The sequence below is a fragment of the Belonocnema kinseyi genome, chromosome 3 (assembly GCF_010883055.1).
Source record: "Belonocnema kinseyi isolate 2016_QV_RU_SX_M_011 chromosome 3, B_treatae_v1, whole genome shotgun sequence".
In the NCBI taxonomy this organism is placed as follows: domain Eukaryota; kingdom Metazoa; phylum Arthropoda; class Insecta; order Hymenoptera; family Cynipidae; genus Belonocnema; species Belonocnema kinseyi.
The window spans coordinates 1333387-1348578 of record NC_046659.1 but is presented as its reverse complement, the minus strand read 5'-3'; the positions used below and the strand labels follow the sequence as shown (position 1 = coordinate 1348578).

The 15192-nt window shown below is 33.5% G+C and overlaps 1 protein-coding gene across 2 annotated transcripts in view; it reads left to right on the top strand.

Moving 5' to 3' along the window:
• LOC117169694 (glutamate receptor ionotropic, kainate 2) overlaps positions 1–12727 on the top strand; it is a 659604-nt gene extending 646877 nt beyond the window's left edge. For both annotated transcript variants that reach the window (XM_033356181.1, XM_033356180.1), the window contains one exon: positions 12557–12727. In XM_033356181.1, the coding sequence (XP_033212072.1) occupies positions 12557–12727 (171 nt within the window). The remainder of the gene's footprint in view (positions 1–12556) is intronic.
• The last annotated feature ends 2465 nt before the right edge of the window (positions 12728–15192 follow it).

The window sequence follows — 15192 nt, the reverse complement described above, 5'->3', positions numbered from 1 at the left end:
TATTCAATCTTGTGCTCCCTGAGAACCCAGATACATCAACTGACGAACGCCTTATGTAGTTTGCCTGCAATTGTCTAAAGCATCTTTTTGACATGCAGGGATGCTTTTCAGGCTATTCAAAAGTGAACACTTGACACCTCCAAGAGCGCCGATGAAAAGGATGATCAAATAATAAATCATGTGAAAGACTTGTCGGTATATTGACTTTAAAAAACTTTTTAATTAATAAACGGGCAAAATTTTCGCCCTTCGACGAAGGGCCTCTTGAATAAGATCTATGTAGATAACCTAAGCACAGAATATTCAAAAATATTGAATCATGTTATTTCCCAGAACAAAGTAAAAACATTCTTCACTTTTTCATATTTCACTCTTTAACATATTATAATTCAATTAAGTCAGTCCTTGCAAACTTTCTGGAGGAGCAACATGGCAAGTGAATGTAGTTACAAATTATTGTCTTAAAACATATTCGCTGAAAATAGTAAATGTTAAAATACAGAGGTATTGCGATTTCCATGGTGGTCTTAGAATAATGTTATATTAAAAATTAACATTAGCAGGCCATCACGTGATTCATTCGCAAACCACCATGATAAAATGACATTTCATGAATATGGAGTAATATATTCGCCTAAACGTGGTGTTTGTATAAGTAATTTCAGCTGCTAGTCGCACAGCGCACTGTGACAAGTGATCGCACTCTCCCTTATTATCTTATCTTGAGTACACACTTAACATAGTGTGTATATTACTTTATATTTAGTACAACCTAATTGTCTTGGTTGAAATTCATTTGCTGAATACTAATTATTCAGTTTATCAACATTCAATTAAAATTAGTAATTAAAGTTTAAAATTGTGTTGTGAATTTTTACCATCATTAGTGCTATTATTCAAGTTACAATATATATGACTGAGAACTTCGATGCCGGTTCTTTTGTTGCCGGAGAGTTTGTATTTGATATATGTAATATTTCTCTAAAAAGTCTTTGCGTTTGGTTAGTCTCGATATTTAAAATTTAAAAATTATCGAGGTCAAAATGATAATGCTTCGTATTTGAATGAAAAAATAATGCTGTGCTTCTATCATCATGTTACCAATAATTGTTTTGTTCTCTTATCCTAGAATCGATGTTCCTTACAGATTAGCCAATATAAATACATGTTTCTAAATACATGTGTTTAGAGCCCTTTCCTCAGAGGGTCCTTTCGATTTATGAAATATTTAAAAACACCGTGGTCAGAACACAGAACGAGAATAACACGATGATAAGACGATGATAAGATCCCTGTGAAGTTAGCCCCCAGCAAAAAAAAACATTTTTTTAATTTTCATTTTACACACGTTTGTACGTCGTTTGTACTGTTTGTATATCCAATATTTTTGTTTTCACCCTCCTGTTTACGAAATTATGGGCGAAATTGATTTCGGGGGGCTAACTTCACGCATCCCCTAAAAATTGGAATTTTTCCATTTTTCTTTTTGCTAACCTTTGTACGTCGCTTTTACTGTTTGTACATTTCATATTTTCGTTTGTACCCTCTTGGTTTTCCTGCTATGGGAAACTCAAGTTTTTATGCCATCCCCGAAATATAAATTTGTTAATTTTTATTTTTGCTAACGTTTGTACGTCGTTTGTACTATTTTTGCATTAAATATTGTGGATACAAACGAAAAAACAAAGTGGATACAAACGAAAATATGAAATGTACAAACAGTACAAGCGATGTACAAACATTAGTAAAAAGAAAAATTCAAATTTCGGGGAGATGAAACGAAGTTTTGATTTGTCCCTAGCCGGGCAACCAAGAGGATACAAACGAAAATATGAAATGGACAAACAGTACAAACGAAGTACAAACGTTAGCAAAAAGAAAAATTCAAAAATTGAAATTCCGGGTCGACGACACGAAAATTTTTTTGCCCCTAGCCGGGCAACCAAAAGGGTTCAAACGAAAATATGAAATGAACAAACAGTAAGAACGACGTACAAACGTATTCAAAAAGAAAATTTGAAAAATTAGGATTTAGGGGGGATGACAAGAAATATTGATTCGCCCCTAGCCGAGTAACTAAAGGGGTTCAAACGAAAATATGTTATGTACAAACGTTGCAAAAGACGTACAAACGTGAGCAAAAAGATAAATTCAAACATTCGAATTTCGGGGGAATTAAACAAAATTTTTATTTGTCCCTAGCCGGGCAACGAAGAGTTTACAAACAAAAATATGAAATGTACAAGCAGTACAAACGACGTACAAACCTTAGCAAAAAAAAAAGATTAAAATTTCGGGGGGATGAAGCGAAATTTTGATTTGTCCCTAGCAAGGCAATCAAAAGGGTGGAACAAAGATATGAAATGTGCAAACAGTATAAACGACGTACAAATGTATCCAAAAAGAAAATTTGTGAAATTTGAATTTCGGGGGTTTGAGTGAAGTTAGCCCCTCGAAATCAATTTCGCCCCTAATTTCGTAACCAGGAGGGGAAAAACGAAAATTTTAAATGTACGGATAGTAGAAACGACGTACAAACGTATGTGAAAATGGTGTATTTTTTATTTTTAATTTATTGCAGAATCGTAAGCGTGCATTCTCAGTAACAAAAAAATGAAGAAAAATTGCATTTTGATGATTAGAGCGCCATCTATCGCGAAACGAGAAAAATGTTTTAGACAAATCATACGCATTTTTATCCAAAATATCTGAATATGCAATAAAAATTGAGGATTCCCATTTAATATTTTGAACTTGCCCTCACCCCCATGCCCAGAGGGCGGTGTGGGCGAACCGATTTTAGCATCAGTGTATGTACTCCTCAGAGTGATCAAATTTCAATTCATAACAATTTTTCATGGAGTGCCTATTTTTCGAGATATTTGAAAGTTTCAAGTTAAAAAATTACCCTGTAATAAAAGATTATTCATTGTCTGATATAAACAGATGAAAAAATAATCAAAAATTTGACAACAAATTGGTAGCATATATTTAATTGTTTATTACCTTTGCCATAGTTACTATCATTTGACCGATACCGCTTATAAGCTTATGTAAAATACTGAAATAGCGAAACGTATTAACTTGTAATTTTCAGTAACGATGGCTTTTCTATATGTTTGTCCGTCCGTCTATCTATTTGTATATTTTTTCCAGTGTCCCTCTAGTTTATACGAAACTATACGCAGTCTACGCCCTACATCCAAAACAAATTAGGGGTCTATTAATGGGTACATTTAAAAGACTTTTTTTGATTTTTTATTTATTTTCTCCACACTGGTATAAATGGTATGTGGTACACACTGAAATATGTCATAATGTCAGAAAAACATCCGAATGATAAGAAAAAGCCGTCCGGCCACGAATACAGAAAACGCAAACCTGAAAAAAAGCAAAAGAGCAAAAATTTGAAAAGAGTAAGAAGTTTATGTACATTGAGAAATATTCTGTGCAAAAACAGGAAGATGAATGTACTCGTACAAAAGAAATAGAAGAACTATCTGCTACGTGATGTCTCGACACAAACGTCACCATCAATGCTGAACAGGTTGAACAAATGGAGGTTCGTCTTCTTGAAGGTAACAATGCGCCAGTTAACAATGCGCTTGTTTACTCCGTTTGTAAAGATTCCATATTCTGTTTTTGTTGTCGACTTTTTGAAGAAAAATCCAACTACAAATTAGTCTGCGATGGATTCAATAATTGGAAATATGCATCCGAAGCATTAGGAACTCGTGAGAATTCTACCTCCCATATGAAATGTTATTACCAGTGGGTGGAAACAGAAATTAAACTAAAAACATGAGAAATCATAGACAAACAGTAACAAAAAATTATTGAAGAATAAATTTCGAAAATACGATTCAAAATGTATTAATAGATTTGATGGTTGAAAAAGTAAATGCCAAAATTATAAGTAGAGCCAAGGTAGCCATATATTACGCAATCATGTTTGACTGCACTCCAGACATTTCTCGGAAAGAACAACTCTCTCTTACAATTCGATTTGTTGACTTATCAGATGATAAAGTGCAAATTAAAGAACACTATTTAGGTTTCTTCGCCGTTAATGATACTACTGGTTTATGTATTACTGAAGTTTTTATTAATATTTTGACTAAATATGGACTCAACCTCAGTAGTTGCAGAGGGCAGGGGTATGGTATTGGATCGAAAACGAAGGGAAAGAGTATTGGTGTTCCAAAAAGGATTTTAGACATAAATCCATTAGCTTCATATGTGCCTTGTGAAAGTCATAATTCAAATCTTGTTTTATGTGACTCTGCAAAGTCTTCTGTAAAATCAGTTACTTTGTTCGGTGTTCTTCAAAGACTGTTTACACTATTCTCAGCGTCGGCCAATCGATAGAAGATTCTGACTGGTCACGTAAAAATCTTTACTGTAAAGAAACTAAGTCACACACGTTGGAAAGCGAAAATTATTAGTGTAAAACTAGTTTGTTACGAAATTTCTGGTATTCATGATGCTTTAATCACTTTGTAACTGAAGGCTGTGATCCTGATATAGTGCATGAGGCAATCACCCTAGCAGAACAACCGAAAGACTTCAGCTTTCTTACTTCTTTGGATATCGCTGAATGCGTAGAAATGCCAAATAAATGTTTTGCATTTTTAGAAGACTATCGAAAAACGGTTTTAAAGAAGCCATTATTACAGCTAAACATCTAGTAGAAGAACTACCAACTGAGTCGGTATTTAAACCATTAAAAAGAATCAGACGTGTGTAGCACCACTTTGACGAAATTACCCAAGATGAACACATCGTTTGTACACAGAAAAAGCTAGAAATCGAATTCTTTAATCCTCTGTTGGATGCAGCTTTAGTGTCTATGAAGAAAAAATTTTGAGCAGCTAAAAGAATATTCAGAAATATGGGTTTTTTTGTACAATTTAGATAATCTACCAGAAAGAAAAGAACTTGGTCAATCCTGTGCAACTCTTCAAATTGAACTCATGGTTAATTCGAAATCTGAGACTGACGGTACTCTGCTTTGCTCTGAACGAATAAGTATTAAAACTTTTCTTTCTGGTTAGGTTCAAGATAAAAATACTCCGCTCAAGGTATTGAACTGCATAAAGCGGAACAGTTTACAAGATTAATATCCGAATATATGGATTGCTTTGCGAATTTTATTAACAACTCCTGTTACTGTAGCAAGTGGAGAACAAAGTTTTTCTAAACTAAAATGAATTAAAACTTATGTAAGATCTGCAATGTCACAAGACCGACTTTCCAGTTTAGGAACTTAGTCAGTTGAAAACGATATCGCCAAAAATCTAGACTTTTCTGCTCTAATTAAAGATTTCGCCGATAAGAAAGCCCGAAAAGTTAATTTCGGACATTAAATAAGCTTAATTTACAATCTTAATCTACTTTGTTTTCTTTGTACTAATTTTTATGTATTCTAAATCTATGTTTTCTGAAATAATATGACTCTTCTAAGGACCCATCTAATGTGTTTTGTTTTGTTTGCGCTGAAAATCTAAACAACTTTGGCATTTTTGATTTTGAAAGGGGCGCCATGAAACATTTTTACCGAGGGCGCCACATAGGCTAAGGCCGCCGCTGCCTATTATGGTCCCCTTTGAATTGCGTAACCATAGCAATTAATTAATATAAATCTAGAATGTGAAACTGGAATTTTAAATAGATAAATTTATTTTTAGAAGAAAATTTTCATGGAGTATCCCAACGGAGGAGCCTAATAGACCGTAATCCCACAACGTAAATGGCTAAGTGATACGGGTAAGGCCAATTTTCAAGTGAGATATTCGTCTGATGATGAGGAACGTTAAAATGTATGCCTTACAAGTCGGAGTGAATGCGTTTAGCGGTGGCAACCTGGAAAAGGTTGCATTTATTGAAAGTTAACTCACGTGAAGCCCACTCCCAGAGATGCCGTTTTTCTTTACAAGTCATTTTTTTTTAATTTTTCGAAGGAAAAAGTACTACATTACAGGCCTACTCTAAGATTAATAAGAAGTAATTGATCAAAATAGTAATATTTACCAAGTTATTCGCAAATTCCCTTCTTTTTCCCATTGTTTTTTTCACCTGTTGTATTTTCAGCAATTCAAAAGAAGTTGTGCTCAAAATTATTACACGAATAGAGTAAGTTATTCACAAGGAATTTGTGTCAGCCACTTTCAAGTAAGACAATAACTTGTTCGGCTATAAATAAGAATAAACAGAGTCACGTTCTCAGCTTCTGATTATCGTAGAAGGTTGTAATAAAGGTAAATATGATTCTAAAAATTAAACAACAAAATCGCTTTACTTTAAAATATCTATTCTTTATTATTGTTAAACTTTATATTTTGTTGTTGAAATATATTCGATCTTTATTACCGTGACGAAAGTCAAGTTTTCCGGATACAGCGCGGGGTCACCTCACATTTTTCGATGGGCATTGGTGTAAGCATTACAATTTCTTCGTGATGCATTTTCAATGCAGTTCTATAATGTATGCTCGGAGGTACTATTATGCTATTTTGAATTACATATTGTTGAGCTTCATTACAATTAGAGCTATATATTACAACAATTGAAAAATTAAAAATTAAATATTTTTCATTTATTCTTGTGCGATAAAAATGATCATTTTCCATGTTTTAACAAAATACAAAATTTGTTATTTTAGCCTCATATTAACTTTCTTTTTAAACTAGGATCCTGTGCTTCGTTCTGTGAAATAATTACAACATTTTCATACATTTCTTTTCATGTTTAATAAATGTATATTTGTTTAAACAATCTTTATTTGCTCATTTAATATTTTTCTGATAACTGAAAAAAATGAAATAAAATAGAACACATGTTTCTCACTGTATAGTGCATAGAAAGAATACATCAACCACTTTTTAATTGTTTAAACGATTTCAATTTATTTAAATAATTACTTTTCCAAAAAAAAAACTTTGAAAAATAGTATTTTTTCAGTAAAACCTATTATTGAATGATTTCGAGGAGTGAAAAATTCTGCTAAAAGCTTTATGTTATTGTTTATACTATAAGTTGTTTTTTTCTTCAAATTTACCGCTCCCCAAAATCATTTAATATTATGTTTACCTCAGACAATACGATTTTAAAAATATTTTTATGGAAATAATTGTTTATATATAATTTATATGTAATTGTTGTATGTGTGCTATTTTATTACATTTTTTAGTTATCGAAAACAAATTCTTGTGCTAATATATATTGTTTAAACAAATAGAAATTTATTAAAAATTAAAATAAATGTATGAAAGTTATGTAATTATTCAACAAAACGTAGCACGGGGATACTAGTTTTAAAATAAAGTTGATATGAGGCTCAATTTTTAGAAATTTCTAAAATAGACATTAAATCATTATTTAAATAATTACATAATATTTATTATTAAAAAAACTACAAACATTGACAGAATACTGCATTTCAATTAGAAAATAGATTATTCCTTACTTTTTTGGAGTAAATAATTGTTTAAATAATTTATGTTGAGATTTTTCGATTAATAACGACAGTTTAAACAAAACAAAAAAACACACCGTTTATTAATAATATTGAGAAAAAAAGTTGCACTGAAAATACGAGTGAGAATACAATAAGCGATCTTCACTAAGACGCTCTCATGCGACCGATCGACTGACTGGCCGAAAGAAAGCTCATTAGGAGCCCAGTTATCCCCACTCCCGTATCATTATATTAATTATAAGTATAGATGTAATCGCTTGCAGATTTTTCTAAATAATATTATTTTGAAATATTACAGACTTGAACACTCTCTCTAAAACTCTGCAACTTTGAGAAAAACATAAATTCAATCAGATTATCTTATTTATAATCTCAGTCTTACTCACAAGACCTAATCTAGACCTCAAGAACTGAAATCTTGACTACGTCTACGTCTACAGTGCCCTTTAAATATCTAATAATTCGCTTGACAAGTAACGATTGCATCTTATCAGTATTCTCTAAAGCTTTCGATGCATTATTAACTGCAAAACCAATATCTAGTCGATTAACAACGTGTAAAAACATCAAATTACCGATAGCTTCCCTGTACGGAGGTACACACCTATTTTTCTGACAATCAGTCATATTGCATCCAGTTTCTATTGGAGTAGAAATGCAATAAGCATTATTTAAATTAAACTTCTCGAGGATCTTTTCCGTGTAACTTTTTTGATTAATAAAAACAGACACATCTATTAATCTCAAAATTTCTAGTCCAAGGAAATTTTTTACGTTCTTTGTCATAGTTATTTGGAAATTTTTATTCAATTTACTCATAAAATTGTTTATAAGACATTTATGTGTATCTGCTAATAATCCATCATCTACATAGATAGCCAAGTACATTCTCTCGCTACCCTCTGAATAAACATAAAAACAGGGATCAGCTGTTCTTTTCTGAAAACCATCTTTTTCGTCAAAATTAGTGAAATTTTCAGTCCAGCACCTCGGTGCCTGCTTCAAACCGTAAAAACTTCTTAGTCGCTTACAAACTCGCGAACTTCTATCATTAAAGCCTTCGGGTTTCTTCATATAAATTATTTGTTTCAATTTTCCGTACAAAAAAAGCAGTTTTAATATCGAACTGACTGAGATATAACCCATTACGAAATGAAATTGCTAGTAACATTCTTACCGAATCAAAACTAACTACTGGACTGAATGTTTCCTCGTAATCAATACCTTCTACCTGCGAATAACCTCATACCACTAAACGCGCTTTATAGCGTCTCGTACCATCCGGATTTACCTTTCTAGTGTAAACCCAACGATTATTAATTACTTTTGACCTTGCGGTTTCTGGAAAAGTTCCCAGGTTGGATTTTCATGCAAAGAATTTATCTCATATTGCATAGCTGCCGTCCATTCCCTTTTATCTTCTGAACTAACAGCTTCATTATAATTCAAAGGTATTTTTTGAGCAATAAACGATGTGGGACAACTGAAAAATTCTGTTTGTCTAATTTATCGTTTATCCCTTAACTTTCTATCATGCGAGTCATCTTTACTTAAAAATTCCAAAGGTTTTTCTTTTTTATTAGAATGTTCCTCATCGGAAATACTTTTAAACGATTCCTCATCACTGTGAAGAGATAAATCGCGTTTCTCTAAATTCCCTTTTTGATTATCTGTATCAGCCTCATTCGGAATTACCTTTTCGATTTTAAATACTACATCACGACTCAAAATTACATCTATTATACTTGGCACATAGACCCTATAACCTTTGCAATTTCCAATATAGCTGACTACGAAACCTTTTTCTGCCTTTTTGTCAAGTTTTCTTCTTTTTTCATCTGGTATATGAACAAAACATGCCGTACCGAAAACTTTTAAATTATTTACGTAAGCTGATTCACCAAACCGTAATTCATCAGGAGTTTTCCCAGTTTGTTTACTTGGACCAATTCTGCTAATGAAATACACGGCTGTATTCATTGCTTTTGCCCATAAAAATAAGGGCAAATCTGGTTTCAAGTAAACAATTGAACGCAAGGCCTCTACAATAATTCTATTATCACGTTATGCAACACCGTTCCGCTGTGGCGTATAAAAAATATTTAAAGTATGCTTTATACCTTTAATATCCAGAAAGCCCTTTACATTTTTGTTGATGTAATCCTTCCCACCATCATTATGAATCCCTTACAATTTCATAGAAAATAATTTTCAACTTCAATACAGAACATTTGTAATTTTTCTAATACTTCTGATTTTTCTCGAATAAAATAAATTTATATATACATATATACAGTCTTCGCAAAAAACATTATCAATCACAAGATCAATTTCCATATTTGTAAAAAAAATTTTTACATACCTTTTATCCTGGTGACAAATTCGTTCATACCACAATTGAAGGGTATCTACTTTCTTGACAACAAGACATTCTTTTGGAATTACGACGCGCAAATCTACTCTATATAGATCGCCGCTCACAGAACCATTTTCAATCACTGTATTAGTACGCAGCAATTTGAATCCCCCACCATAATAAGTAACTAAAAAATCTACCGCCTTTTTAGCAGTAAGCCTTACAGAAAAGAAATTTCTTTTCAAATCAGGTACAAATAGAACATCACACATAATACCAGCAATCCAATCACCATCTACCATAGTCTCGATTTCCATGTTACCTGTACCACACGCTGGAATTTCCTCACAATTTCCCATCCTTACTTTGACTGGAGTTTTGAATTCATTGAATTCGCAAACCCACTCCCTTCAAGTAAACATATGATTCGATGCTCCTGAGTCTATCAGCCAATAATCATTATCAACAGCGTTGGTGATTCCCATGAAAGCCTGCGTGACCGTTGAACCGTCCGTCTTCGTAAACAAGGCAAACGTCATTTCTTCTGAGTTTCCTTGCTTGTCAATTCGAACTTCTTCAGACATCAATCTTATAGTCAGATTTTCTAAATTTTTCTTTGAACCGTCTACATAATCCTAGGCACTATGAAAATGATTTAATTGGGACGGTAAAATTGAAAGTTAACGTGCCAACACCATCGAATCAGGAATTACGCCAACGAGACTCTTCATCTTTGCCACCAATTCTCAAGTTTCAACAAATTATGCGCAACACTCTCACTCGACTCTCACTTAACTCAAAAAACTGTTTCTGCACAAGCGATAAATTTTCATCAGATTTCATGTCACAAACCGCATTTAATTTAGTCCACATCTCCTTCACAGTCGCACAACTTATAAGAAGATCCAACCGTTTCCTTTCAACTGTTGTGACAATCAATTTCCTGGCAGCTTCGTCTGTTTTTTGAAAACAGCCAACTTTTGTTTCAAATTTTTTTCTGTAAAAGTAACTTCAATAAATTTCACCTGAATGTCCGGCGACTTCAAATCCACCTCACAACACTTTTTAATCCAGGCAAGTGCCTGACAATGCGCAGGTGCTATTTCTGATGTCATCCCCTACATGTACACCAATTTTTAACCTTATCCAAGTCACGTAAATTAACTTTCAAAAATTGACAACTTTTCCAAGTAAAACACCCATTTTTACGTTCCTCGTCATCAGACGAACATCTCAGGTGAAAATTGACCTTATTCGTATTGCGGTGCCATTTATGTTGTGGGCTTACGGTCTATAATCTCCTGTAGATTAGTTATATCAGGTTAGATATTTTGAATTTTCTTTTTAATTAATCGAGTATTTGGGTAAATTCTACCAGCAAAATTAATGTTCACTGAAATATTTACAAATGAATAAATCAATGGTTAATTATTATATTTAATGTTGAGAGTTATTATTTGTTGAGCTGATGCATCTTTTCTTTTACTATCGACCACCCCCTTTACCATTATACAGATTTCCGGGGCTGAGTTAGTAAAGTTGACAGGCATACTATATATATATACATCATTTTTACACGAGCATATTAGAGGCTATAATGCTACCAGTTTTTTGAGTGGTAAGTTTCGTTTTTCAGACCAGTGAAACAGGTCTGTGCTAAGCGTACACTTTATATTCCTTGGTAAATAAAGTAATATTATTTTCCTGAAAACACTTCTGTAAAGCTTTAAGTACCGCTTTATAACCTTGCTGTCGTGTGTGTAAACACGTTTCACGCTCCTATTCCTGAATCGTGGAAATGTTATGGACTGCCAAATCGAAAACAGCAGGGTGAACGTGTTTTGCCGAAATGGCGAAAAGTTGTGGCCATAAGTCGTCACTCCTCGAGCTGTTTGAAGCAACAATGGTTTTTGCATCCCCACTAGAGCTGTACAGTGGACCCCGATCCCCCACTGTATCCCCTAGCGGAACGGATGAACCGAACAGATACGTTACAACATATCCTTATAGTATCCACATAGTATCCATTCCGTAACTTGAAAAAAACTGAATTAAAGCGGCATCATCTCATACAGTAATTGCAATGGTTTTATTTTTCAGCGTTAAACATTCTTAAAAGCATAACATTTGTCATTAACGTCTGCTGAAGGTTGGTTCGAACGTATCAATAATCGTATTTTTTAACTTTTGACACGGAAAAAAGACTATTGTACTGAATCCGCGACCTACTGAAGGAAATTTTAACGTAGAATCATAAATGAAACAATTCAATGTGCATATTGCTTTCTTCATTGAGTTTTATGTTTATTTTACCGTTTCACTCCGGAAAATAGACGACATTTTCGGATGCAAGTGTTAAAGATCCTTTAACACTGATGATATATGAGCCATTATAAGACGGCTTCACAATTAAATTATTTTCCTTTCTTCGATGTTTAAATCTAGCGTGTAAAGCGATCGAACATTTAACGTTTTCCGTATAGCAGTTTATGTGTATTCCTCATGATTTAGACACATTTTAATTAAATGCGCTAGTTCTGGCACATCTATTGAACATTGATTTGAATTTGTACTAATAATTGCATCCAGTAAATAATTTCCCCAAGGAAGGTTCGTAGGGTTCTATATCTCTTAAGGATTAATAATCGTCAATCCCTATAAATTAAGAGCAGTATAATATATTGAGATCTATATTTATTTGTCAATTATATCTTTATTCACAGGATGACGTCTCAAAGAGCAGCTCAGCAGCTAATGAACTTGGTTTGGCAAACGTTGGTGGAGTATTCGTTGTATTGATGGGGGGCATGGGAGTAGCTTGTGTAATCGCTGTATGCGAATTTGTATGGAAGAGTCGCAAGGTAGCCGTAGAAGAAAGGGTGAGTTCTATTTAGTAATTCACATAATTTTTATGTAAACTCCATCTCTCTCTCCCTATACCTTTAGTAGAGAGATCTTTAGAGTGAGACTGTACAGAATTTAATTATACTCATATTTGCTAAATTCGCTCAGGAGCGGGTGAAAGCTAAAATTAATACGCTCCTGCATGTCTTGCAAATTCCTAAGCAAAAGGGTTATATAGATCATATGTACCGCTACTTGAAACAGGTGTGGTTGCATGCGCAACCACTTGTAAGGGGGGATCGACAAGCTGGCGAGAACGGGACCTGGGTGATTACCAAAGAACGGGTAGATCGCCAGTCGGCGCCAAGCTTCTGGGGAGAGCTCTCGTGTGGCCAGCGACTTATTTTCAATTCCTAACATCGAATTACGAATTGAATTAATTTACGTAGGTAGGATGAATAAAAGAGAAGGCTGTCAGGGAACAATTAAGTTGGTACCCAACAAGGGCATTTAACCCTCTTCAAGGGATTTTTGAAAATTAAAGCTATTAATAGGAAAATAAACTCCTATTTTCTCTCAGTGAGTCATGCTCAGCACGCGTTGTTGGTTTTCACGGACCTGATTTGGAGTTTGATCCCGCTTGCGATTAAGCGACCCATAAAATGGTGGGAACTTAATCGCGCCAATTCTTGTTTTCTTTCCGTGTTAATCGGGATTGCAGTGCTGGTCATTGGCGCTTTCTAAGAAACTGATTGCCCATATACAATATAAAGCAAAATACTGATTTGAACAATCCTCTCACCATTTATTGAATACGCGACCCATTAAAAGTCGGGAACTTATTCAATAGGATTCAGAATCAGTATTATGCATTGAAATTCTATAAATTGCACATGAAGAATCAACCATTTGAGAAATTAATTTAACAATATCTTAGGAATTACAACAAAAATTCCCGAAATAGATAGGTGAAATAATTATTAAAAATTAGAGAAATGTGATGTCGGTAAATTTGCATTATTATCTATCAAAAGAGCCTTATGAATTACTAGCCCTATGAAATCTCGGAAGCTTAAGTGGTTAGGAAAATAATGCAAAATTCTGAACGCAAACATTGCACCACGGTTTGCGCAGAAGGGCGCATTATTTATAAAATCAATTGCACATAGAAAAAAGGGAATTTTCAGCCTTTTATTTTTCGTGGGGCAAACAAAGTTGAAATAAGTCGATTAGGGTGAGGCGTGAATAAATAGTCTCAACAATCTCAGGGGTGAAAAGGAATTCGCCACTCAATTCGGTTCTCGCTTCTAGGCATCCACTTTCCATAATTTTTATTATTGTGAGATTTCACTGCTAAAAAATTTCTTCAATAAAACCTCAAAATAAGTAGCCAAGTTAGCATGTTAATCGCCGCTGCGATAGTAGATCCTGGATCAAGAGACAATTACATTTCTCTTGGATCGATTTCCTTGAGAGGGAAAATTTGACACATTTAAATTTGTAAACTAAAACTTATCAAGGATTATTATCAAAAAATAGCATGTACTAGATCCAGGAGTCACGTACAAATAATAATTAGTACGAAATAAATGATACTACTCAATTTGACGTTTAATAAGGTAGAGATAGAGAATAATGTAACAAGAGTTATAACCTTCTTATTTTAGCCATCAAAGCTAGCAAAATATTCATAGGTACACGATTTTTGAAGTAACAGCCTACCCCACAATGGTTTTTCTATATGTGTAAAAAGTCTGATAATAATCCCTCAGAGTAATTTAAATGAAAGAACAAGTGTCGAAATATATCGGACAACGTAATTCTGTGCGAAAAGTAGCCATAAGTAACATAAAAGTATCACCTGGAGAAGATTACCGACTTGGAAGATGCAATTAGGTATATCTCAGATAATTTAAGTGAAGAAATTGCGTTTTGTATTTCGAAATAATGAATCCAATAGTTTAAATAGAAATGTTTAGAACAGTCATATAAATAAATCTATGAATAATTATGTTGATCACTATATACTGAAATATTTTGAGTTTTTCGATAGGGTAATATTAATCAAAGATCTGGAAAAAGCTTGATTTTTTCTCCTGAAGATCATTCCAAAACTAAAAATACATGGTAAGTATTCGTTTATACAAGTTAAAAATATAGTTATGTCTGTTTAGCTTCGAACATAGAAAATAACCGAGAATGATTTTATCTCGAAAAATTAATATGGAATTCTTTTTTACATTCTCATCAAGAGAAGGTATTAGATTTGTGTGAAATTTGAACCCCCCGTTTTTGCCAAATGTCCACGTATTCAAACGCCCTGAATCCAAAAAACTGGTTTTAACGAATTTGTCTGCCTGTCTGTATGCCTGTGTCTGTGTCTGTAGATTTTTAGTTTGTTAGCACAATAACTTCAGAAACAATTGACAGATTGGATTGGCCTTTCTTATGCTCTTTGACTGTCGTAAAATAAAGGTCAAGTTCGTTAGCCCGCCACTTTAGATAAAAATTCAAA